This window comes from Scomber japonicus, chromosome 16 (assembly GCF_027409825.1).
Source record: "Scomber japonicus isolate fScoJap1 chromosome 16, fScoJap1.pri, whole genome shotgun sequence".
NCBI lineage: Eukaryota > Metazoa > Chordata > Actinopteri > Scombriformes > Scombridae > Scomber > Scomber japonicus.
In genome coordinates this window covers 23658492-23684753 of record NC_070593.1, presented here as the reverse complement: position 1 = coordinate 23684753, position 26262 = coordinate 23658492, and the positions used below count along the sequence as shown (strand labels likewise).

The 26262-nt window shown below is 40.0% G+C and overlaps 3 protein-coding genes across 3 annotated transcripts in view; 2 read left to right on the top strand and 1 right to left on the bottom strand.

Moving 5' to 3' along the window:
* Positions 1-2234: 2234 nt before the first annotated feature.
* Positions 2235-3892, top strand: c16h2orf50 (chromosome 16 C2orf50 homolog). Its single transcript, XM_053335192.1, has 3 exons — positions 2235-2458; positions 3110-3149; positions 3695-3892. Exons 1-3 carry the CDS (start codon positions 2235-2237, stop codon positions 3890-3892), a joined length of 462 nt encoding a protein of 153 aa, XP_053191167.1.
* Positions 3893-5957: 2065 nt separating this feature from the next.
* Positions 5958-12475, top strand: slc66a3 (solute carrier family 66 member 3). Its single transcript, XM_053336371.1, has 7 exons — positions 5958-6147; positions 8496-8578; positions 9278-9347; positions 9466-9523; positions 9896-10016; positions 10773-10814; positions 11491-12475. The coding sequence occupies exons 1-7, from the start codon at positions 6002-6004 to the stop codon at positions 11592-11594; spliced, it is 624 nt and encodes a 207-aa protein (XP_053192346.1). The 5' UTR covers positions 5958-6001; the 3' UTR covers positions 11595-12475.
* The window catches only part of rock2a (rho-associated, coiled-coil containing protein kinase 2a), a 36144-nt gene continuing 21990 nt past the window's right edge, over positions 12109-26262 (bottom strand). The window contains exons 11-32 of the mRNA XM_053336368.1: positions 25969-26057; positions 25803-25851; positions 25217-25352; positions 24660-24751; positions 23197-23443; positions 21200-21306; positions 20920-21079; positions 20588-20748; positions 20187-20371; positions 20010-20079; positions 19814-19917; positions 19436-19622; positions 19202-19295; positions 19005-19099; positions 18686-18877; positions 18242-18410; positions 17024-17094; positions 16852-16940; positions 16684-16762; positions 16313-16580; positions 15999-16212; positions 12109-14078 (exon numbers count right to left, since the gene is read on the bottom strand). Coding sequence (XP_053192343.1) covers positions 14075-14078; positions 15999-16212; positions 16313-16580; positions 16684-16762; positions 16852-16940; positions 17024-17094; positions 18242-18410; positions 18686-18877; positions 19005-19099; positions 19202-19295; positions 19436-19622; positions 19814-19917; positions 20010-20079; positions 20187-20371; positions 20588-20748; positions 20920-21079; positions 21200-21306; positions 23197-23443; positions 24660-24751; positions 25217-25352; positions 25803-25851; positions 25969-26057 — 2862 coding nt within the window. The 3' untranslated portion in view covers positions 12109-14074. The remainder of the gene's footprint in view (positions 14079-15998; positions 16213-16312; positions 16581-16683; positions 16763-16851; positions 16941-17023; positions 17095-18241; positions 18411-18685; positions 18878-19004; positions 19100-19201; positions 19296-19435; positions 19623-19813; positions 19918-20009; positions 20080-20186; positions 20372-20587; positions 20749-20919; positions 21080-21199; positions 21307-23196; positions 23444-24659; positions 24752-25216; positions 25353-25802; positions 25852-25968; positions 26058-26262) is intronic.

The window sequence follows — 26262 nt, the reverse complement described above, 5'->3', positions numbered from 1 at the left end:
GACACATCCGGTCAGATTTCACAACAAAAGCACGTTTTGTAACTTCCGGGATTAAAAATAAATGTAATAAAACCAAAACATCCACACCCATGCACTATAGGCCTGCTCTTTAAATATTAGGAACAAATAAGAGTCTGTAAACCTCTTTAAATGTCATTTAAATAATAGTCATTTAAATAATAGGTACGAATAACAGTCTGTAAACCTGCTATATTAAATGTTAGGTACAAATAACACTCTCTAGTCATGACATATAAATGTTAGGTACAAATAACATTAGGTGCATACTTATAGATCCTCCATGTTTTAAGACCATAAGATGTATATAAATCACTATTGTTTAAATGATTGTGTCTGATAGTCCACAATTTTTTTATTTTTTTTTACCAGATTCTGTTCTATAAATGTGCACATATTTTTCATTTTAGAAGTTTGACTGCTGGACATAAGAAATATCCTAAAGCAATGTAAGGTCCATTCTCAGTGTTAGTGCACTGGAGGTTTCAAATTTCCAAGTTAAATATTGGATCAGAATTGAATTTTTGTGAACTGGCTCAGAGTTCAAACAAAGAAGGAGGGAGGAAAAGCGTTTAAATAAAAAACAAATGTAACTTATTAAAGTAACTTGTGTATTTTACTAAACCAAAACTGTACATGTTGAGTCAGTAGCATCAGTCGTGTATAGGAATGCATGGATGAGGGGAAAAAATGTTGAGGGCTAAAAATGAACCAAACAAATGAAACAAACAAAGAAGGGATGTTGCTGATGGGAAAGAGCAGGTGAGCTGTTTCTGGCTGATCACCTCCACTTTGCTTGGTTGCTTCCTGAAAGGAGGAGGAAGAGACAAAGGGCAAGCGAACAAGCCAAGCAGAGTAAAAACAGGAGTGGTCCATTTTCAACTGAAGAATGTGAAAACAGACTCTGCACATACATCATTCTGCACAATGAAGCTCAAACACCCAACTGAAGGAACAAGAAAGAACAATTTTTAATGGAGGACCACTTTAAAATTACAAAGTGCATTTTTCATTTGAAGATGAGAACCCTTTCTCTGATACATTTACTTTTGTCTACAGCCTTTGAATCAAATAAGCACCAATAACCTGAAACAGAAAATGCAATTTAGTTGTTATTAGTGAGTAGAAACATAGCTAAGCTGTACATCCAGACAGTTTTAAACCTAACACATCCGTTACTATCACTCACAGCTTGGGGAGACAGGGGAGGAGGGGGGCTATGTCCACACACAAGTACACAAGGAATGCTGTTGGCGCGTGCTCAACATATATAGGAAATAAAAACAGTGTCTGTTTTGCAGATGGTAGCTTCCCTGAGGCAGCAGCATGAGATTGTGGACACCTGTCATGTCCGTTCAGAAAGGCCACATTCAGTGAGACTGGTGGAGGCTGCATGCTGTTTATTAAACCTGCAGAGCCCTTACACTTGCACCCGCCTGTCTGAGACCTTGGCCTTTGCTGGTTGACACTGCGGTACTCTAACAAGTCTCACTGGTTCAAGTCTGAGTGTGCTCCTGTAGCAGTCAGAGCCATTCATCCTTTTCCAAACACCTGTCACTTTCTACACTGGTGGAATATGTGTGTGTCAGTATGAATGATAAAGGAAGAGGGAAGCTGTTGAATGGTTGTAAGAGGCGAAAACTGATCTCTGGTCAGGTCGGCTAGGTTTAATGCATGTAACACACACAAACCTTTATTTCAATTATAGTGTATTTTTTATATCATCTTGATATTGAGTTTTAATCAATTGATTTCTATTTATTTAAGTTTTTTTTTTTTGTTTATTTTATTTTTGCACAAACAGGACAGATAATAACAGATAATATATGCAGGGAGAGAAACCCAAATTGGCTTATTTAAACCCTCCACCTAAAAATGTTAAAAATGACACAATATTACAGAGAGGATAATGACTACATAGAAACAAACCAGATTTATTTCAACATATTTATAATAACAAATCAAATCAATTTAAGACTGGCTGTGACATTTCTACCACAGAAGTAGTTATTCATTCTTTCCTAGTGCTGTTATTTGTCCTCAGCTGGTGAACACATTATAATTGCCTGAACACGGTTTCCATGGAAACGTAAACAAAACGGCCTGAGTACTGGCAGTGATTTGATCAACACTCTGCTTACTTGCGCACGAAAAACTGACTTCTGAACAATTTTACAAGTGGAACAGTTACGTTTGTTCTTCATAGAGCCAGCAGGATGGAGATGAACAATGTTAGACGTGTTTCCTCTGCTGGATACCGACTACCGGAGCGATCCACCGGGAACAGGCCGACAACAAGCCAGCCAGCTGCCGATACAAGTCGCTACGGTAAAGGAGACACGATGACTTCAGCTCATAATGCAGACAGGAGCGATACTGTTAAACAAGACCAGGTGTGGAAGGAGCTGGTGTGGACTGAGAGGAGAGGAGTCAGAGAATGGTGAGGAGCAGGTTATGATCACATTAATGACACAGATCATCAGTAAGCCTACAAGTCTGATCAGTTTGATTAGACCAGTGGTGGAAAGCAAGTACATTTACTCAAGTACTGTAGATGCAAAATTGGAATTTTGATGTACTTGTCCTTTAAGTTTTTCTACATTTCAGAGGGAAATATTGTAATTTCCACTCCACTACATTTATTTGACAGCTTCATTGTTACTTTTCAGATGAAGATTTGACACACTAGATAACAGCTCCACTAAAACGTGATTTTTACCTTTAAATTTCTCCCCAAATACTTTTACTGTAATACTGCATACTACATCACTCATAATACTGCAGTACTTTTACTGTAATACTTTAAATATATCACCCATAATACTTACTGTATGTACTTTTACTGTAATATTTTAACCACATCAAGCTCATAAGTAGGATATTTTCATGCAGTACTTTTACTTGTTATGGAGTACTTTTTACATCATTGAACTGGTACTTAAGTAAAGGATCTGAGTAGCCTACTTCTTCCACCACTGGACTGACATGATTTTATTTCTGTCAGTTTACAAATTAGAATCTTGGAGTCAGTTGAAGTTGTGGCAGATCATTTTAGTTAATAAACACTTAACCAATACATTATGATCCACAGGGAGAGGAACTGGAGCTTTCTCAGGAACTACGATCAGATGGTAAGAGCGTGTGTGTGTGTGTGTGTGTGTGTGTGTGTGTGTGTGTGTCTAAAATGCATGCGTGATAATAATTTATGATTCCTTCATAAAATTACTTTGGTTTGAAATAAATGTATATAGTGCAGTTTAACCATACCTAAACTCCTTTTCCTGTGCAGAAAACACTAAACTCTGAATATTGAAATGTACATGCCTATATATATTTATACACTCATGCTCAATAACTGAAATGCACTGAAAACATGAGAAATATCATTATCCTAGATGACATTATCAGCACTGTGCAATACAATATTTGACCTTCTGACAATACACATTGAACAATAATGGGAAATTCTAAAAAAAAAAATCTGCAATATGTTTGATGCTGCACCTTTCACACGGTCACTTCCAGTAAATCCTTTATAGTGGTACATCGACCTGAAGTAACCATGTATAACACTCAGGAGACTGCCAGTGTTGTTGACAGTATATTGCATGTATTACTTCAGATCTCCCATGTCCCCATTAGACAGCAACTATCTGACTGTGACTTCCCCTTTTAGGGACAACTGAGGCCAAGGGAGCCTTTACCCAGCTATGTGTCACTCTTCTCTAAACGTGTCCCCAACACCAGCAACCAGATGTGTGGGAGCAGACTGTCCACTCCACTGGGGAGTGAACTGGTCAAACTGGACAGATTGCTCCTCTGGTCTGGAAGCCATAACAGGCGCAAGCAGGATCCAGATATCCTGCCCTACTAGACAGCTCTGGAGATGAATCACTTCACATCTGGACTGTTGCACATCAGGTTCTTTTTTTAACCTGGACTCAGCGAAGCTTGGACAGTACTGTCCTTAGAGAGATCCACTGGGTTTAGCTTGGTGTGGTACTCGCCATGTAGCTAAGTGAGTTTAGATTTGATGCTGTGTTTGTTGTTTTTAGCTTTTTGTCATGGTAATGGAGCATGAATTTAAAGTAAAATACAGATACATCTACTTAGAAGCCATATTAGAGGAACAGTCAGGAGTAGTAAGAATATGATGTTTGCTGTCCTACATCTGCTAATTTCAGTTATTGATCATAAAACTTAAAGGCATTTTCTCCCCTGTAAAGACAAATGAGAAGGAGAGAAACAGGCAGGTCACATTCAGCTCCATGAGGTTTTCAATCAGATACTTGATAATCTAACAAGATACCTGTTAAAAGTTGGATGAGTGAAAGGTTGCATCACTAGTACACTCCTCTGTCAAAGGCCTCTGCTAGTGTTGCAGGGGCATTAAACTCTTAAAAGCAGGCATAGAGCAGCTGTATCCTTCAACTGATGATAAAAACCCCATAGAATACAGTTTAACAGCTCTATCTGAAGAATTTACCATGTAAGAATCCTACTTGCTGACGCTGTTAGAACAAATTATATATTGTTTGTGTTAAATTTTATTTCATTATTTTATGATTTTAAAATGCCTAAAATAGCTGTTACATATCTTCCAGGATCTTTAAGCCATTTTCCACGGTGGAGCCATGGAATTATAATAATTTCCTTTTTGTGATTTTTATCAAAAGTTGTTTTTTTTTTAAACGACCTGCACTTTATGTGAACCCGGCATATCTCAGGTTTTTATACTGTTCTTTTGTATTGTATTTGGTGAAATTGTTTATTTCATGTTGTATTAATCAATGCTCTTGTGTCTAAATTTAATGACATTTAAAATGTTGGTCCCCAATACATTTGAAAAACGTATCAGATGGTTGTAAGATCTGGATGTTGCATTATAATCAGAGTCTATATCTCATTGAAATAAAGGTTTTGCATTGAAAGTGTGCTGAGTGATCTTATGTTTCATGTTGGAGATGATACCGGTGCTGTAAACCTACACCAGACAGTAGGTTACTGTGCCATTTATAAAGCCTTAACTTGGAATAAACCCAAATGTTGTCTGTGTGTGTTAAAGTGATGCTCTCCTCTCTCCACTGTGTGACTTTCAGTAAATAGTGTATTGCAGAATCAGAAACGTCACACTTTAATCAGGTGAGAATTTAAAAACGCTTAGGTCTAACTTGTGCTCAAAACCACCCAATCAGCTTTCAGTGAAAGTATGCGGAAGTGAGAAAAGATGCCGGGTGACAGGAAACTACATCAAGCTCATAGAATCATAAAGGAAATAAACACTACAGCCTTCAATATAAAGGTTTATATGTAGTTGTTTTTGATAAAATGGTAAATGGATAGCATTTATATAACGCTTCTCTAGTCTTCTGACTATTCAAAATGCTTTTTATGTCACATTCACCCATTCATACATTGATGGCCATGCAGAGTGCCAACCCGCTCTAATCTACTAATAATCTAATCTACTCATCTACTCTAATGTACTACACACACACACACACACAGACACACACACACACACACACTCACACACACACACACACACACACACACACACACACACACACACACACACATACGTTGGCACAACCTTCAACATGCATACTGGAGAAGCTGGGGATTGAACTGCCAGCTATCTATCTATCTATCTATCTATCTATCTATCTATCTATCTATCTATCTATCTTTCTGTCTGTCTGTCTGTCTGTCTGTCTGTCTGTCTGTCTGTCAATCAATCAATTAATCAGTCAATAAATCAATCAATCTATCTATCTATCAATCTATCTGTCACCCAAGTACACAAATGAGTTTTACTTTTATTTTGAATGTCCACTCCGGCTTCCTGCTTTCCGCTGACTTGACTGTGGTGACAGCTCAGCAGCAGCAGCAGCAGCAGCATCTGGTTGCTGCGAGTTTTGACCCACTTTTCCTAAGCTTTTCTACTCCAAATTCACTCTTGCTGTGTTTCTATCTCCACACGATGCAGATAGAGAATTTGTTACACTTCGCTAACTTCAGCACCCTGTGTGTGTGCATGGTGCTGAAGTTTCCGCAAATTTTTGTACTGATGCGAGCAAAAGCAGCGGCGGGAGTCAGTTTCAACAGCCTTCTCCTCGAGCTCGTCGGGTATGTAATTTTCCTTTATTTATTTATTTTTTAGCAGAAGTTTAGTTTTGGGGGGTTAAAAAGCTGTTTTGTGATCTATTAAGTGTGTCATTTAAAGTCAATTACCTGCATGACAAAGAGGAGCAGTGTGAGGTTTTGCGGTGGATGATTTAAAATGATTGAATCCAGGTGAAGTGTTGTCTTCCTGTTCTTCATCGCGCTCATCAGCGATGGGAAGTGAAGCACTCCACCAAACTCCATTCAAAATTCTTCTTATTTAGTGTTACCTTCGTCATAGGTAAAAGAGCACATTTCATTCAAAATAATTGAACGCATGTACTTAACCCTCGTTATATACTGATAAATTCGGCATTCAAATTGTAACCATTTAAACCTTTTTATTGATAAAAACATTATTCAATATGTTTGTATCTATATAGATAGACATGGATTATAAGATTATAAATAGGCTACTGTATTAGTCCTGAGGCAAATTAAAGCACCCAGCAGACATCACACACTCAACAGAATATGTTAAGATAAACAGTTCAATATTAAAATACAAAAGCTTATTATTATAAACTGTGTAGTGTTATATATTTGTATTATATACTGTGTGCATAATAAACTGAGAATAGTGAGATAATGTGGAAAAAAAGAAGTTATTATCCATTGTTTAATGATTATATTCATAGTGTATAATGAGATATGATATAAAAAATAAACAAAAAAGATTAGAATAATTATAAATATTAGACTTTTTAGACATTTTTAGAAATGAAAAGTAGTCCATGGTCTAATTTGTGTCAGTTCAGGGCTCCTTGATGTGAAAAAGAGAAGTGGCTGTAACCCACATTGGATACTATAGGCTTACCCAGAGAGTTTAAAGGCAACCAACTGAAAAGCCGGCTTCCAATAAACAATAATCCTACTGCTGGGGCTTTATAACATTTAACAATTATGTTTTTGTTTACACAGCCGGGATTTGGGTTGATTTATCGAGGACAGGGCAATTTGGCCTCAGTTTGATCCGTCTGTCCCAACATCTGTGTGTGAAGCAGGGGGAATGAAATCACTGCAGTGGACTAGTAAACAAAGTGTTGACACTAAAGAAGCAGGAGGATGTTTTGAATCAGGTATATTCTGTATGAATCTTACTCAAACTGACATCTAAGTATTTACTGTAGGGACTTTATATAGCAGGAACATTTTTTTCTCAGAGTTTGGGACTTAGCAGTGTTGTGTATTTAAGGCTGTATAGTATCTCAGTGTCCTCTCTTTCCTCTGTGCCTGACAGTAAATGTCTCTACTATGCTGGTGAGTGATAGCCTGCTGTCACTGTGCATGCTACAGTAAAACAGTCAAGCCTTAAAGCTGCACCGGGTGAGATGTTTATGCAGCGATAAATTCATTTTATCAACCTTAATTGCTAAAAAAAGGAGCCGCAATCCAGAAAACTACTTCACTTTCACCTTTGTCCACCTTAATGAATCTCTGGGGTAAAATCTCCACTCAGAGCATTTGTCCAACATCTAAAATTTAAAGGTGCAATAAGTAATATTTTATTGCACCACACAGTTAAAAGCGTTGGTTTTTATTTTTATCAGCATGCAGTCGGGTTTTGTTGATATTTATTGTTTTATCGATGCGATTTTATAGTTTTCGGACTAAATTTCCCACCTGCCTTGTAATAAAAACTACTCAAGCATCCAAAAGCGGAAAACTTAATTTGTTATTTATATCAGTTCCAAACTTCCGTAGATTGTGCTCATGCTGATCTTTATTCACATAGAGTACCAGTCAAATTTGGATATAGCTTCCCATTCACTTCAATTAGAAAGTATGTCTAAACTTGGGGACTGGGACAGTAGATCTTGATAATGTATAAGATAATATATAAATAAAAAATAACCTATCAGCCTGGTTGGTGAACAACAATAGCACATTGAGACTGAATTCCAGGATTGTGAAATGACCCCCATGCAGCTTTAACTTGTTTTCATTGTTTATCACCATGGCTGCTTCACATTGCATCACCTTCTTAGCACATAGAAACACTGATGCACTGTCATGTATCTGGCTGCATGTTATCCTGGCAAACAGGATCCTCCACAGAGTCACGAAAACACCCTCTTGACTCAGACAATCACTGATATTTCACCATGTTTGCAGATCATATGAAACCAAGGCTGCTCCCAGGAAAGAATCCACCACCACACTGTTTGTCCATTAAACTCCATTAGTCATACTGCCTGAGCTTTAGGGAAGCATGAGCAGCTGATAGTGATCTCAGTATCCGCTTTCTGCTATATTTACTGCTTCATACTGAACGCTACAACACAATGTAATATAACTCGTCTGCTTCACAGGTACATTGTTTTTGTGACCTATCAGATGTACTATGACTACCCTCCTCCAACGTACCTGGAATATCCCATTCTCATCGCTCAAGGTGAGTTGTCCTTATCTCCCACACTGTTGTACTTTTACAGTACGACCAACCAGAAGACAGCACAGGTGTCTAAGAGTCAAGTTCATAATTATTTTTGGGTGCAAAAACATGACATTAAGAAGATCAATTTCTCATTTTGTAACCAAATGTGTCACTTTTTCTGCTAATCTGTAAAACCTCGCTTTGGAGCCAATTTTGGAGCCATTGGTCAAATTCATATATAGAACACATTTCTGCACAATCTTTCATATTGAAATTGATGATTTAACACCCATTGACAGAAAATTAATTGATCATCCGTATGGTTAATGTGGGCAATAATTAATGTCATGTGAGACAGTGTAGTTTCCTCATTGGGTAGCCTGGAAACAAATGGCTAGACATTGGTGTGAACTGAAAGCTGCATTAAGGTTCCTGTGGCATTTATTAACCCGCATTTGTAACCACTGGGAACCACAATAACACATAATCTCTGTTCTGAGCAAACTTAAAACCTCTCAGTGGCCTCTAAGAGACAGAAATAATAGTGACATTTCAACAAAGAGATATGTGTTTAAGTGTCCTTCAGAGTTTGAGCTGTTTAAAGCAGAGAGATTAGATTCTGGATGAGTTAATGAGACAGTAAAAACAGCTCTTTGCACCGTGTTGATCATTTATCCTAAAGTGGAGTGTGTTTATAACCTGCTCTGTTTCCCTCAGACGTGGTTCTTCTCATCCTGGTTCTCCACTACAGCGGCAAACTGCGCTACAGCCTCATCTACGCCATAGTGTATCCTTCCACCTGTGCATAATCTCATTTTTAAATATGTGAAAATGTTCATTCAACACTGAAGAAAATCACTTGATAGATCTGTACGTCAGGTTATTTGCCTTAACGTGCTGTTCAGGTTCATCGGGGGTTGGAGGATCCTCACTGTGGAGAAGTGGATCATAGATTTGGCTATGGTAATAAAAACTTAACTTTAAAATCACAGGAATGATGAATCATCAGTTAGTAATGAGGTGGAGATTTGATCAGAATCTAGTTATCCAGTTCTCCAGACCTCATTGCACCTCCAGGACGACACTCAGACCTTATAAATGCCAACCGGTCTTTTTGGTTAATGAGATGAATGAGTCTAAAGGTGTATTTGCATATAATTAAAACAGCAGTGATCTTGTGTGCAGGAGTCACTGGGCTCCAACTGACTTTTAAACTTTTTTACAGACTACAGAAAGTGTTGGAAACTTTTAGCTGAATTATAATGTTAAACAGTGTAATTTATACAATATGTATATTCACCTGTATACAGTCTGACCTTCTCTTTCTTTTCTCAGAGCCTGTGCACATTCATCAGTGCAGGCAGTAAGTTTGCTCAGCTGCAATGCCTGTGGAAGTCTAAGGATGCTGGGCAGGTTAGCGCCCTCTCCTGGGGTATGGCTACCTACACATGTATGGGTGAGTACATTCCCAACAGAAACAACTGATTCAGGATTTGGGGGTGGAGATCATAGATATCAAAAATCAGGATATCGCAACTTCTGCTTGTCCAATTGTGAACTTTCTTTTTAAAAATCTGTCACTCACAAACTCACCTAACATTTAAATGCAACACTTTATCACTAGTCCTCCTTTAATTTCAAAAGATGCAGTTTTGTAGTTAATGCTGCAGCTTCATTTCTTTTATTTTGAAAGGCCAATACTCATACTGCCATAACTCTTTATATTTGATTATTTAATGACAACAAAGTTTCATTTTGGTATGCTTGAGCATCTTTTGGTCACTGAAACCCATGATAATAATTTAGAATAATTAATAATGCTTGGACCCCACAATAAGTAGCACATCAAATGTATAATTGTGTGAAATGTGTAGAAAATGTTTCATTAGGTTCCGGTTAATTAAGGGTAATTAAGAATCCCTGGTGTAGTCTTGATCTGTGATGCGATAAATATGCATCCAAAACAGTCAAAATAAATGTCTTCTTCATCTCTCCGTCTGATTCCTAATGAATTCAGATTTTTCTCTCCTCTCCTCCCCAAAGTACCCTTACTGTAATGTTTCACTCCATGAATATGTATTCTATTATTTACTCGGCTCCTAATTGAATAAATTAGCAATTCATCGCTTCATTAATTAAATATTAGACGTTGTCTCTCTCTCTCTTGGATAACGAGGTTGTCATTAACTGGGCACATTCCCTTTTGTTTCAGCGAGGATTTACACCACCACGGTGACGACTGGAGACACACAGGGTAAGTCAGACTGAATCACAAACAGCTGAGGGACGTGTGGTAAAACCCAGATGAGAATTTGAAATGATTTTAGGGATCCGTTTCAAAAGATTTGTCTTGTAAATATCTAGCATGATAGTTTTACATGAGCAAAGGAGATTTTGTTGTTGCTGCGCGTCATTAGGAGGAATTGTAGGGAGCACAACAGGCAGCTTTTGGGGGGTTCAGACATCTAAAGTGCACTACTAATGTAAAATATAAAATGTGATGACACTGTTTTTCTTTGGGAAAATAAGCTTTTAAATGCAAGTTTTGGATGCGTTTTATATAATGTACATTCTCCTTTTAAGAAAAAAAATACAGAAACTAAACCTGCTGTAACAGCTTCTTTGTTAAGCAACACTTTCTCCATTCAACAGTTTTTTTTAAATAAAAGATAAACTACACAAGCACTACTGATATCCTCAGGTGAAAACAAACCCAGCTGCTTAAAGGAAAAAAAAGTTTTGAAAATGCCATTATTGAGACTTTTAATTTGAAATTCAGCCAGTATTTTGGCCAAAAAAAAAGGCAAGAAGTCTATAGTGTGGAAGGAGGAAGTGTAGTGTTAACATCCTAAAGCCCTCAGTGTTCTGGCTCTACTTTAATGCGTCTACCTGCCATTTCCGATCTAATCAAACTTCTTCCTTCGGCACAGTTCTGGTGCGCTTCATCGCCATGACCCTGCTGAACCTGTGGGTGCTGCTCACAGTGATTTACTACCAGAGACGCAGCAGCAGCAGCGCCAAGAAAGACGACTGAAAAGCTTTTTAAAAAAAGTTTGGATCTCGACTGGCCGTTGCGTAATTCTGCTGTTCACCTCAGTCCTCCAGTTCTGTTCACCAGAGAGTTTACTCTGTTACTCTGGACGCAGCCGGTGACTGGAAGACCAAGCTGAAGGGGGGAGAGTGGTTATCTAAGAAGCTTTTGTAATACTGACCTGTAAAATGTGCTTTTTTATATTGTTTTTACCTCAGTATTAAACCCACACTTTACTTTTTTTTTTTTAATAACAGTCCAGTGACTAAATAATGACTATACTGTATGAGTGGGAAATGTAGTGTTCTAAAGGTAGTAAGGCAGCACAAGCAAAGTACATCTGAGCTCTTCATACTCAGGAGAAATACTGTATTTTTGAATTGATTTTATACATGTGAAGTTCTTTTCTGAACTATTTTAATAAACATTTCAGCTTGTAACAGTGTGCTCATTCCAGTGTGCAGCATTATCACACCCACAATACCTAAAGACAAAAAAAATAGTCCCAAACCAAAAGGCACATCCATGTCTTTATTGTTGAAGTGGTAAATTATTATAGAGCAGTTTGGTAGCAAACATGCAATCTTGGATGTAGAGCCCTTAAATACAAAGTGGACACAGCTGTATAAATAATATAATGTGCGCTGTATGGCATGTAAAATATATACTGTGTATATTTATATGTATAAAACATGCTTCTTGGTTAAAGGAGAGCACTCGATACACGCACACACACACACAGACACGCACGCATACATACACTCACACATACACACAGTTACTCTCCATCTGCTATATGAGCCACATACACACAACAATGTGCCCAAACTCAGAGTTTGGTTACTTTTAATACAAAAATATCAGGACAAAAACACTTTTTTTTTTTTTTTTAAAGAAAATCTTTCAATGGAATAGTGCTGCTCAGTATGTTGGTTTTGGATATGACTGCATACCTTCATTGTTTCTGCTTCATATTGGTCAATTTCCCCTTATTTGAATGATTTTAAAACTGTTTCTTGATAGGTTGGTTCAGCATTCAAGTGTGTGAGGCCTTAAAAAAAGAAGAGAGAAAAAAAAAAGGCAAACACATGCAAACTCAATCAGAGTAGTTTGTGATATAAGAGGGGAGGGGGGCTTCAGTCAAGTATATTTGGATACAAGAAATACAATGCCTGTGTGTCGTCTCTGGTAAAAGCCCAGATGTACATTCAAAAAAAAAAAAAAAAAAATAGGGAGCCGAGCTCGGATCAGAAAAAGCATTAACGGTGCACCCCTTGAATGCAGTAAACATTAACCCTCATAACTGACAGTGCAGGTTTGGAAAGATTATGTGATTTTGTCTGACCCCCTTCAATCTAAATGCTGTTGAGAGCGGTAGAATCTGTTAAGAATCTGTCTTACTGTAGTCAAACAACGGCAGGCTGATGATTCAGAGCGTGCCTGAGTCGCAAATCTGAATTAGAGGCATTCAAGGAATTATTTGCTCAAATCCTGGGGGAATTTGACACTCCTTCCCCCCTGCCCCCACCCCCTCCCTCCATCCCTCCCTGCTTCTTACTGACTTTCCAAGAAGTCACAGCTTTGCTTGCTTAAGTACCTCATTCAAGTTTCTGTGACCCGTGTGGACATGCGCCTGAAAAAGCAGAAATCGTGGGAAGCGAGAAGCTACAATCAGTAATGTGAAAGAGTTTGAATATGATGATGAAAAAAGTACAGATGCTGTGTCAGGGAGGGGGGTGGGGGGATAAAGTTCAACAGCCCTCAGCTGCATCCAGCCAACATAATTACTGTAGTGTACCCCCACTTACTCACTGCTGCTGCTAAACCCCCCTTCATATTATTCACAATCATTTAACACAAGAACGTCTTTTTTTAAAATTCATTTTGGCCACAAGAATCCCCAAAAAGGTGATGAGGAGGAGTAGAGAGTTTTCTTGTCCTTCAATCACACAGTGTCCTGGTGAGAAGTGGTGAGGTAAGTGTGTGCCCCCCCCCCCCCCACCTTCTTGCCAGCCCCCGATCAGGCTTTATAAGAGCTCTCTTCTGTTCCGTATGGAGCTGAACAAGCTGCTCGGGGCACATAATCGCTCTAGTCGAGAGCCTCCCGAGAAAACTTCTGCTAATGTTGCTCATGAGCCGCCCGAGCTCACTGTAAGACCATCGAGGTGAGTTTTGATGGTCGTCATCGCTTCGAGTGGTGGGGAGAGAAGTTGAACGAAAAAAGGGAGGAAAAAGCAGACTTTTTGTGGAACTCAGGGTTGAAGCGGGGCAGAGGGGGGTTGGTTGGTTGGTTGAGGGGGAGGTTGTGGAAGTTGTGAAGTGGAGTTCAGTGTGCTGATCTGCAAACGGAGCTTCAGTTGTGTATAGTCTTGGATTTAGGATGAAACACACACACGCACACACACGCACACGCACATCACCCCACCCCCCATCCCCCTCTCTGCCCCGCCACCTTCAAGATGCACCAACACTCCCGAGCAAGGTTAGCTGGAAGAAGAGAGACAAAGAGAGGCGAGGTTAGTGTCAGCAGAGGGTTCAAAGGCTCATTTTATACATTTATCTTCTTCAGTAACACACCTGTGTCTGACTTTATGGTTGAAATAACACCAAAGAATCCAGTTTTTTCAGTTTTTTTTGGATATGAATGGGAGTACAATGGCGCACAATCTGATCTGCAGTTAGATATTTTGAGTAATATTTTTTCCCCTCCAGGATGTTAAATAATGAATGAAAAAATGAAAATAAAGTCAGTGAATGTTACAGTAAACATTTATGTTAACTACAGCTTTAACTAGTTTCTTAAAGAGTTGTCAACTAAATATGTTGTGATGGAGATGTTTTACAGCTGAAAAGTACATTTCTTAGCGCCCTCTGTTGGACAAACATCTTTTTCTTAATTACAGCAAACCTATTTGTTACTTATTTGTCAATATATACACCAATACTAATATATCTGTGATAGGATCAAATCACAGATACATCATCAAGACACTTATTTGACATTTTCTATAACCTTAACCTTACACAGAAGAGGCTATGACCTGTAAGACAACAAAGTGATGTAATGAAATATACTATATAATAGTGAATAGGTCTCATTTGAACCTATTTCCATTTCAAACACCCTGTGGTCAAATGACCACATTCAACAACCCCAACAGTAGCACATGCATTAGATCACCCGACATATGTGCGTGTTGCCCGCCACCGCTGACACAAAGTAACACCCAGGACTGTGCCCCCGCTTGCAAGAACACACTTTTTTGGCTTTAAAGCGACATACACACATGTAGGTTTTCAGTGGTTCGCGGGGAACAGTCTGAGCAAAAGGAAGCACAAGATGGAAGAAGTCGTCATTTGTAACAATGTCCACTGCTGGATTCTTCTCGCCTTACTTTGAAGCCGTTTGACCTGCGAGGGCTGAGGTCAGAGGTCAGAGGACGCAAGGTCATGACGGGTGTGAGACATTTTTGGTGTTTGACTTTCATCTGAGCCGCTTTAGAAATATCACACAAATGTAGTCTCCCGTGTATTTATTTTTTCCTCTTTTGAAAAACCCTCTTTTGAGAAATAGTGAAACACTGCCACAGAAAGCATCACACTGCACAGCAACACACTTCACACAGTGTTACCGCATGACGTCATCAGAAACGAATAGAGGAACAATCCTCATCGATATCATCCAACGCCCAGTGCCAGTCCTGCAGACCAAAGTCCATCAATCTGAAAGGGGAGATGGGTTTTGACGACTGGGTAACAATCACACACACTCAGCTCTCACACGTATAAACTAACGGAGAGCGGATCAGGTGTGTGACTGGATACTGTTCTCTTTAGTCTTGTGTGGTTTTACACCAAGCACAACATGACCAGAGGGGAGAATAAAAAAAAAACAGTGTTCTGCAGGCGTATCACGCATATTACAACCTCACATAAGAGTCTTTATACTCCCTTACAAGCACAAGAAAACAGGACACAGTTTAACATGATTAGTTGTCACCTAGGCTAGTGTCAAGGATATAATAAACATCAACACTGCCTTTGTTAAATGAGGTAATTCTGGATGCACTACAAGTCATAGAATAATACTTTCATTTTCTATTTTGTCAGAAAGGAAAATCTTTTAAAACAACAATTTAGACCACGAGATACAGATCATCATAGAAATCCAAGAATAAGAACAGTAAGAATGATAAATTATTGTGCATTTGAGTGTGTCTCATCTCTAACACAGGCCAGTACTGGCTTTGTATACTCTGCCAATAGCTACTTTCCTCACTGGAAACCTCCCAGACTACCCAAAATTAAACATAAACCATCTTAAGAGCGTCAATTATTTAAAAAATGAGGCCGTTTTGGTTTTTTTGGAAGTAAAACCTGGAGATATATTCCGTCTGCTTTTTCTACCTGCTCTTGCTTGTAGGGAGCTGTCGACTGGGCCTCCTCATAGACTGGCTGGGCTGGACCTTCATGGAGGCGCGTGGAGAGGAGCGCGCAAATTGCTCAGCGGGCGGCGGCTTCTTGGGGATCTTCTTGACCAGTCGGTTCACCCACTTCTGCTGCTCCTCTTGGGACACGGCCAGCAGCAGCAGGTTCTTGGCCGTGGAAACGTCGTAGTTCACTGGAGAGGGGTGGGAAAAGATTATCAACATTTTGGTTTTTTTTAAACGGTACCCTGTTTGGCCATGCATCGACTATAACGAACACAAGCTTTTTCCTACCTTTGCATGGGGCGATGATCTCCTCCTTCTTGTCCATGTGGTCCTTGTGGCACTTGATGTGGCAGCGCCGGCACTCCAGGGCAGGCGGCGGCTTGAACATGTTCCACAGCGGCTTGGTGCACGCCTCACAGTTGGTGGGGAAGTGGTAGAGCGTGGGGATGAACTCGTGGCCTTTGTGGCAGATGTAGCTGGACTTCTCCCCAATGGGCAGCGGCTCCACAGGAAACTCGGGCTCCTTCTTGCTCTCGCCTTCGTTAGCGTAAAGAATCTGGAGCGTTGATAGAAGATGAGGAAGAAATTTAAATTTAAAGACGTCACGTGACAATTTAGAAGCAATTTTAAAAAATCAGCAAAGCGGTGCTGAGACAGACCTGGAATATCCTGGGAATCTCTTTGGAGTCAGCACGGTACACATCTGTTTGAGTGACAGGTCTCACATGGAAGAGTTTGCTGTGTAAGGAAAAAAAAAAGCCATTACAATAATTCATGAATGAACTCATAAACACACTAAATGTGAGGTGGACTGACGTTACACTCACTCTATATCGAGCACCATGCAAGGGATGGACTGCTCTCTGTCCTGCTCGCTGTTGTAGAAGAGAATCTTTTTGCTGCTCACTACAACATACTGCAACAGATAGAACAGACAGGGTGAGGAGACATGTTCAACAGAGACGTTATACAACATCATATCAGTTTCACTCTCTTTACCTTTTTCTCCCATCCGAACTTCTTGGTGTTGTTTCTCACAGGGAGCGACAGCCACCCCTCCAGCCTCATTTCTGATAGAGAAAGAGAGAAAGGAAGAGACGTCAGTGTTACCATAAAATTCATTTTCACTACAATTAAAATGCAGTTTTTACTGAATGAAAGTGCATTTAATTAAACAAGGGATACACTGATTGTAAAACTTCTGGGCCTATAAGAATTTGACCAATAACTGATTTTTTGGGGGATAGTGTTATTATGTTTTGTTGTTATTTATTCCACAAGAAAACAAAGAAATCGTTTTGAAAAATAATAATAAAATTAGTGAATTGTAATTCAGCATCATCATACACTATCTTAAACTGAGCACAAATTCATGAGACGATCTTCAATAACTTTCACAATAATTTTTTTTTGAAAACAACTGCTTCAAAATCCCTTTAGCCTGCTTTACAATTACCTACTTAATAGGAAGATTTCCTTTACTTCCATGTTACTGCTACTGTCTGAGTCTGACAATCCGACAGCAAATGACTGCATCGGCCACTGACATCTTATTTGCCAACAGGCCACTGTTAGTTAACAAGTGGAATATAGGCCGATACCTATATTAGGCCGATATATCAGTGCATCCCTAAATTATACAATTATTTCCTGCAAAATCAAGATAAATGACTAAATCTGGAGCACAGCAGCAATGTGGTGAAAATATACAATACAACTTTTTTTTTTTCACTCACCAAAATAAAAAATGCTTTTGCTTGTTTCATCTAAAACCAAAATCCTCACCAAACTCACCTCTTAAAAATCATTTAATACATAATATTTACAGTTTGTTTTATTGTTAAGTATATAGCTGGATCTACCAGAAAGGGGCCCTTGAACAGTAAGGGGCTTTTTTTTTGTTGTTGGAATCAACAGAAATACAACACAAGGCTTGACCCATTCTCTTAATTTTGATAATTATGGTCACTGTCAGAAACCTTGAATGTCCAAAACTAAATATACAGTTATATGGTTTCCACCCAACAGCAGTGTTATCCAATCAGAATGAGATAAAAGTTGTTTGGGTTGTTTTGTATTCAGTACACAGGACCCTTAGAGATACTAATGCAGAATCATTTTTTAATGCTAACACTACGTTTTATTGTATGAAAGTATAATGACATAAAAGATGAACTGAATTGAATAACTAGACAGGAAGTGTGTCTGAGCTCTTACCTGCGTACGCATCGTCAGTATCGAACTCGGGCCCGCTGCTGACACTGGCAGAGTCCATCGACTGCACGCTGAGCGTCTGCAGGAGATTCCTCAGTTGCTCGATGTCGCTGTCCTTGCTGTCCAGAGCCATCTGCAGCTCGATGCGCATCTGGTTCTCATCCGACCATTGCTGCAAATGAGAAACAGCAGGGAGAAACGAGTCCGGTCAAACACGCTGGAGAGTTGGAGGCGATGCCGCACACGCTCGTCAATCATCCCGCTTGTTTGTGCTGATGACATCTTTAAACAGTTTGAAGACTCAAGCTGAACAAGAATTTTATGGTGTTTTTAGCCTCTAATTACAGACAGATTTGGGCGGAGGGGACCAGACATGAGAAATAATGAAAGTCAGAGGACTGAGTATGAAAAGGAAGATCAAACAATGTGTGCAACTGTTCTACTAACCGCCTGCATCTCGTTGATCTCTCTCTGGTATTTGATGATGGTGCTGTTGAGCTTCTCCTTCTCTGACCTCAGCTCCAGCTGCAGCTTCCTGTTCTCCTTCTCCTTTCGCCGCATGTCTGTGTCATTGCCGCGGCGACTGCCTCCGCCACGAACTTCCTTCCTGTTCATGATCTCGGCCAGCTTATTGACGGCCTGCGGACGATGATAAATCCAGATGTTTTTTCTCTTTATTAACTGTTCTCTTGAATGCAGTTGTGACTTAAAAAAAAACCCATCTGGTATTGTTCGTGGTATTTTGTCACTTTTTAAAAACACCCACCTGAGTTTTCAGCGTCCTCTCTGACTGCAGCTGCTTCTCAAACACCTGCTTCATCTGGTTGATCTGCTGCTCCCAATCCTTTGACTTCTCTGTTTCTGAAAAAAGAAGAAAAAACATACAAAAATAAATAAATGTTATTAATAGAATGTCTTGCTTCTGATAAAACTGTTTATATAAACTTCAAACATTTTCATTACCTCCTTCAGCATCCTTCAGTTTATTGTTCAGCTCCTCCTTCTCATTGGCCAGATTGGCGACGTCGCTGGTCAGGGTCCTGTTGGCTTCCTCCAGCTGTAAGCGACAAGAAAAACACATAATAATCACTATATTAAGAGCAATTGTGAGCTTATTTGCTAGTTCCAGCTGTCCATGTACACCTGAACAAAACAATATATTTCTACACTGTAGAGTTCAAGTTTAACGCCTCTCACCGAACTGATTGTGATGTCCTTCTCGGCCAGTTCCTGACGGTGGCGGGCCATCATCTCCTTCAGCTCCAGCTCCTTCATTATCTTCTCCTTCTCCAGGTCTGAGTACTGCTCCTCGGCAATTGAGCGCGCCAGCTGCTCTGAGTCAGCCTTAGTCAGCGTGATCTCCAGCTGAGCCGCCAAAGAATCCCTAAAAAAAGAAAAAAGGCAAAACAAGAACACTAAATGAAAGGCTTAGACGGTGAATCGTCTCACAAACACGTAAATACCAACGTTTCATTTGCACATGTCAATAAATTGACCTCTAATTTCTTATTTTGTCTTTGATGTTTGAAGCGCATTAAAAGCAAATATCTGTATTTTTTTAAACAATCAAAGCACCTCTCTTCCTGGTGCTCCTGCAGAGACTGCTGCACATCTTTGTAGAGTTTGTTCTTCTCGTCACAGTCCTCCTTCAGTTCACGAACCTGTGTCTTATACAGTGTCTGGAATACACAGGAAACGAGTCAAACGTCTGCCATGATGTAAAGAGCTTAGTCATTTTATAGCTACAGTCTATTACAGAGCAGAGACTCACCGAGAAATACTGTTCAGTCTCTAACTGATCTTGTAATTCCTTCATTTGCCCGTCTGTGTCTTGTCTTTCTCTGTAGACAAAACAAAAAGTTAGTTTCCATTACTCTTCATCTTCTTCTTGTTTAAATTTGATAGGAGTGCTGGGGGAAAAAAAGAGGTAAATAAAACGTGAACCTACTTGCGTAGCTCTTGGTTCTGCTTCTCTAAGCTGCGTTTGATGTCCATCAGGTGATTCATTTCCTGTCTGAGCTGCTTCTCGGACATCCGCAGGGAGCTGAGCTGCTGGTTCTGGGCCTTCAGGTCGTTCTGGGTCAGGTTGCGCTTCTGGGTTTCCTGCTCGATCTTCAATGTCAAGTTCTTTACCTAAAAGGACGGGCAAAAATAAATAAAAGTTAATGGTTTTGTAATGTTGAATTAGCCTTTGTTACTGTTTTCTTGTGCTTCCTTTCTGTACAGCTCAGATTTGACAGTGTGTGTTTAATACGCGGCAGGTTTTGTTTCTGTAGGTGCCATTTAATATCTAAACACACACTTGGCTTTTATCCTGCACAGACCAGACAGAATATGAAGTTCAGTCACCTCCTCAGTGAGGCGGTCCTTGTGTCTGCGCAGCTCATCAAGTTTCTGCAGAGACTGTTTATAGTCGCAGTCCATCATGCTGCTGTGCTTCTCCAGCTCCAGTATCCTGTTCTCCAGACGCAATTTGGCTGCTCGCTCCTCCGCCAGCTTCTGCTCCATCTCTGGACGGGTTTGAAAGAGAGGACAACACATTTAAAACTTCAAGAACATTTGGACGCTGCATGAGATGATTCTTCTTCCAGACGCAAAAAGGTACACAACTGGGATGATGGGACGGTTGAGGTAAACAAGAATGAAGAGAACAGCTTAAATAGAAAGGAGTGATGTCTTACCCTTCATGGACTCTGACTTGGCGCCCTCGATGGTTACTTTGATCTTGCTCTTGTCTGCCAGCATCGCTCTGGTGGTCTTGTGTGAGGTCTCCTCCTGCTCCAGCTCCTGCTGCAGCACCTTGAGCTTATAGGTCAAATCAATCTCCTTGTTGCTCTTCTCCTGTAAAGGACGAAACAAGGGCAAAGGTGTTAACACTTCCCAGGCCGAAAGTGAAGATTTGCAAACCTATTTAGGAGTTTTGAATCAGTTAGTATGTTCAGTGTGATGATGCGGTTTCACCTTCTCCAGGTCGGTGAGTTTCTCCTGAAGCTGTCTCTTCTCAGTCTCTCCTTTTGAGAGGACTTGTCTCTGCTGACGTGCCTCCTCCTCCAGACCGGAGATTCGCCCTGTAAGACGAAACCGAGAAGCATGTTTAAAAAAAATTGGGAACATCCCGCGACAAAGGCATGTAACCTACAGCACACACACACACACACACAGACACACACACACACACACACACACACACACACACACACACACACACACACACACACACACACACACACACACACACACACACACACACACACACACACACACACAGGCTCTACAAGCAGCTCAGGAGTTTTCGATTTCTTGTCAATTTGTCTTTGTTGTATATAGGAGTTGATGTGAGGCCAGATAGACTCGGGCAGTACAAGGGAAACTTCAAGGTGTGTGTGTCGTTTTTTTTTTTCCCATGTGCCACAACAAATTTGTTTATATTCTTATATTCACAGACGCATAATCAGCATCAGGCAACATTTTGAATATTTCTCCAACATCCCTGCTTCCATTTTGAAAAAGCAGACAGAAATCTAACTGAGGAGTGTACATTTTTAGATAAACGTAGAGCCTGAACAGAAAAACCTTTGGGTGTGTTCACTGAGCTACTGCACATCGTGACCTCTCCTCAATTAACACAAATCAGATAAAAGCTTTAATATGACAGTTTAAATAGCCCGAGTACTGCCTTCATCAGATTATGCTTGAACTGTTAGCCTTGATGTAAACACACTCCCTTGTACAGTCAAGGAAATGCATGTCTGGAGCTGACCGGTGCTGTGTTGCTGCTACTGTTGCGCTCTGATCGGCTGCTCACAGGAGGAAAAACTGGTCGTGTTTTGTTCAAGGTCTTTGCATATTTCATATTTACTCTTTCATACTCGTGTTAGTTTAACCTGTGTAACAAAAAGGCAGCATGAGGCTTGTATTTATTCTTGTTTATGTAATGGCCTTTGTGGCTCTGTAAAACAACGCCTCCGGACCAATGTGTTTACAGAAAAGCTCTTATAAAATAATTCAAATCATCTCTCCCTCTCAAACACACACACACACACACACACACAAATGCAGTGTGCTGCTCACTAAATGGATTCTCGCAGGGCCTGAAAGCCTCTTTGGTGGCCTCAGTGTTTGCTGTGGCTTCACCTAGCTGCTATGTAAAGCTGACAGGGGGAAAATGAGCGGCTGAGATATCACATTTTCATCCGAGGCGTGTAATAGAATTTCCACCTCGTGAAAATAGAGGCAACCGCATCTCAAACTCCTTCAGGCAGAGTTTCATACACTAAAGGGGTTTTAAATTTTCCTGTTAATATTCTTCCTGCAACTAATGTTTTTCTAATGTTTATCTGGTTTTGGATTCATATTTAGGTGTTCTGGGTTCTCTTTACAGTTTGCTATGGAGAGTTTAATTCTTCTTTTGAATACATTTTACAAACTTTTTTTTTTTTTTTTTAAATAAATACATATAGTATACCTTCATATTTTTTCATTGTCTTTCTAGATCAGAACCTGTTAGATTTGCTTGATACATTTATCATTCAACATTTATTTATTATTATTAATTATTATTTATGTCAATATTTTGAACTAACTAGGGCTGCCGATCAATTAAAAATAATCAACTAATACAATGAACAAATTGCTGTGATTAATTGTGATTATTTTTTATAATAGTGGATATTACCATGTAAAGTCACAGAATTAATGTGGAATCAACACCAAGTAAGTATATTTCAATTCAAATACTCAAATACCATTGCATCTATTTAACTCTGGACACAGATTCTCTCCTGTGAACTACAGATTTCTAATAAAACCAATTAAAAGGTCATTGACTGTCTGCTTGAGAGTCATATTTCCTGTTATGTGCCGGTGCCAGTATATCTGCAATAGTCTAATATCGGACAATTTACCAGTCTCGCTCTATTCCTGAATCCTGTGTTCTATACAGTGTTAATGTCACTCACCCATCAGGTCACTGATGGTCTCTGAACCCTGACTGTGCTCCCTCCGCTCTGTCTCCAGCGCGGCCTGCAGGCTGATGCATTCCTTCTCCAGACTCAGCTTGCTGCGCTCCAGCAGACAGCATTTGTCCTGCAGCTCGCGCACGTTGGCCTCCAGCTGCTGCAGCTGTTTGCTGCTCTCCGTCTGGGTTTTACGGAGCCTCGTAGCCGCCTCGGACTCTGCACGCAGCAACGTGTTGGCTTCTTCCAGCTAATGGAGACGACAACTGGGGTTATTACAAAAGCCTTTACATGAACACTGCATGTATGACTGAATGCAACAAATTGACTTGAACACATGACACTGTGCTGTAGACGAGCCACACACAAGACAACTTGATCTTTGACCAAGTGCTTAAATAAAGGAGAAAAAGATTGATTGCAGAGCATACACATAATAGCCCCAGTTTAGAGGCATCTAGCTTTAAATACAATTCTGTTTATGATGGCTTATTCATTTTATTAAGGCTTATTAATACCACAATAATATCTACCTTTTTAAAAAATAAAGTGCACTGCAATACAGTGTTTGTAACCTTATAACTCAAAAAACATAAAAGATAAAGAGCCTCACAATAGCTAATTTAATAGCCTATGATGTTCATTTGTTTACTTTTCTCTAACAGCAATCACTTATGTGCTTTTAAAACAGGAAGCAGCTCTTTGTGAAATTAAACCTCTCTTAGCCACGTACAAGCTCCTCCCCACAGCCCCAGAACCTGAAGCAGTGGTTGGGAGGAGAACCAACTTCCTCCCTCTGTGGTGCACCTGCATCGCCGAGGCGCAGTTTAACAGGAAGCACTCTGAGCTTCACCCAAGGGCGTTACACTCGGTGGCCTGCATAACCAATTTCTCAGACAGCTGGCATCCATCTCAGAACTACCACAAATGCTTTCCCACAGACATCGGAAGGAAACGTCCACTTCACACCGTTTGTACCAGCGGGCCGGCCTCCAGAGCGCCATATGACATCAAAGAGTGCGAGCGTTCTGCAGGCGGCTCGGGACTGGAAAATGGACATGGAGTGTGTCCTCCCCCCAGATATTGTGGCTACGGCATTCTAGCCAGCCATGGTTCTGTGGTCTGCTAGAGCCAATCTGGCGTATGTTGTGAAATAGACATTACCACGGGAAGATGGTGCTGAAAAAGCTTATGAGGGGAAGAAGATCAAGTACTCTGGACTGGCAACTGAAGCTGCCAGACTAAGATTCTCCTTGTGGAAGTGGGATACATCTACAGCCAGTGTATTGAAGGAAATAGGGGTGAGGGGCTCATTCTCTTCAACAAGCAATCAAGTTCTGGTCAAATGTAGCAGAAAAACACAGTATCTGGATTTGGATTACAAAGAAAGGCAACAACTAGGGGATGAAGACAGGAGGGTATCCAAGTCTCTACTGACTCAGTGCCTAAATGTGTGAGTGACTGACCTGTTTCTGAAGGTGGATGTTCTTCTCGTTGGAAATGTGGGAATTCTGGTTTTTTTTCTTCAACTCATCCAGCTGGTCTCGAAGGCCGTTGACTACACAACGCACACAGATATATTATGAGTTATTCTTTTTCAATGAACTTATTATTTTAGAATTTAAAAATAGTTATTCTTTGAATTCAGTTTTTTATACATGCTCTACAGCAGACGCGACGTTTAAGCTCATCACAAATTTCTAACACTTGAAAAGAGAGAAAAAAATCATTTTCTTACAGGACTGTTTTTTACTTTACTTAATTATTTAGAATATTTACACAGTTTAAAAAAGTATCTTTGACCAGGTGATGGCAGTATTATCCACTTTATATCAGCCTGTAATTTCTATCAAAACTCATTTTAATTCATAGGGAAAAGTTAAGAAAGGAAGTAAAGAAGGATGATTGTGTCATTTTAACACATGACATCTCGTCTTAATATTTGTGACAATGTACCTTTCAAATTATTTTCTTTTTACAAAGCTATAAAGTTTTGGCCGTGAGTGTGTGTGTTTGATGTCACCTTCGTTCTCCAGACAGCGCTTCCTGTCGGCCTCGCTCTCGGCCTTGCGGTGGCTCTCCATGCTCTTGTGCTGCAGCAGAGCTTTCTCTCTCTCCAGCTGCCTCATGCTCGACTCCAGATTCTTCCTGCTGCTCACCTACAAAATAATTTAATCATTCAATATGTTGTTCGACATGTCCTTCAGGGCTGCTTTCACACTGCTGTGATTTCATAACTGGCTTTATGAGAGACGGTTCCCATAGAATCAAACTGCGTCTTAACACGAGTCCGATCCCTTTAGAGGTTTTGACGCAGTTAGAATTTGGAAAACGGCTCCAAGTGAACCTCCCTGGATATGACACATTCAACCGAAACATGGTCGAGTGAATATGAGAAAGCATTACTGACTTAAATAAGTTTTGGTGGGAACAGCCATGAAAATCAGTGAAGAGGATGGAACTTGTGCGGTACCGGAGGGGGGAAACTGGGTCATTGCACCAGCAAATATTAAAAAGGCAGAAGACAGAAATATTTCGAGTGAACTCCAATAGTAACCGCTGTCTGTGCTGTGAATGTCCTCACTGTGGTTTCAGAGTTATTAACCCACCTCTTCCTCGAGTTCTTTGGAGATTTTGTCGAGGCGACCGGTGGCAGCCCTGCAGAAAGGAAAAGAGGTCAACATTTATGAGAACTTTGACAATCAGGGTCACAGTGCTCAATTGTTAGTGGTACAAAAAAAAGAAAGAAATGTAGTGTTTCTGCAGCCTCTGTACCTGTATTTGTGCTCTACATCCTCTTTGACCTGCTTCTGATTATTCAGCTGCACCTCAAAGTGGTGAAGTTTCTTCTGCATTGCTGCCCACTGTGAAGAGAAAACACTCACAGGTGACTAACAGGACTAAACAAATACTCAAGTTTAGCAACCTTTATGTCATGTCACCCATCTTTCCTGTGACTCAAGCATGTCTGATCTTATGAAACAATTTACATAACTGACAGACAGAAAAAAACCCATCAGAAATGAACTTCAGTTCATCTTTCAACTCACACTAACAGAGGAAAAGTTG

Excerpts from the sequence above, each read along its gene's own strand:
- slc66a3 (XM_053336371.1), top strand. The coding sequence starts at position 6,002 with ATGCAGATAGAGAATTTGTTACACTTCGCTAACTTCAGCACCCTGTGT. Across the intron at positions 9,348-9,465 it reads AGCCTCATCTACGCCATAGT|GTTCATCGGGGGTTGGAGGA; the intron begins GTATCCTTCCAC and ends CGTGCTGTTCAG. Across the intron at positions 9,524-9,895 it reads GGATCATAGATTTGGCTATG|AGCCTGTGCACATTCATCAG; the intron begins GTAATAAAAACT and ends TTCTTTTCTCAG.
- c16h2orf50 (XM_053335192.1), top strand. The coding sequence starts at position 2,235 with ATGGAGATGAACAATGTTAGACGTGTTTCCTCTGCTGGATACCGACTA. Across the intron at positions 2,459-3,109 it reads AGGAGAGGAGTCAGAGAATG|GGAGAGGAACTGGAGCTTTC; the intron begins GTGAGGAGCAGG and ends TATGATCCACAG. Across the intron at positions 3,150-3,694 it reads TCAGGAACTACGATCAGATG|GGACAACTGAGGCCAAGGGA; the intron begins GTAAGAGCGTGT and ends TTCCCCTTTTAG.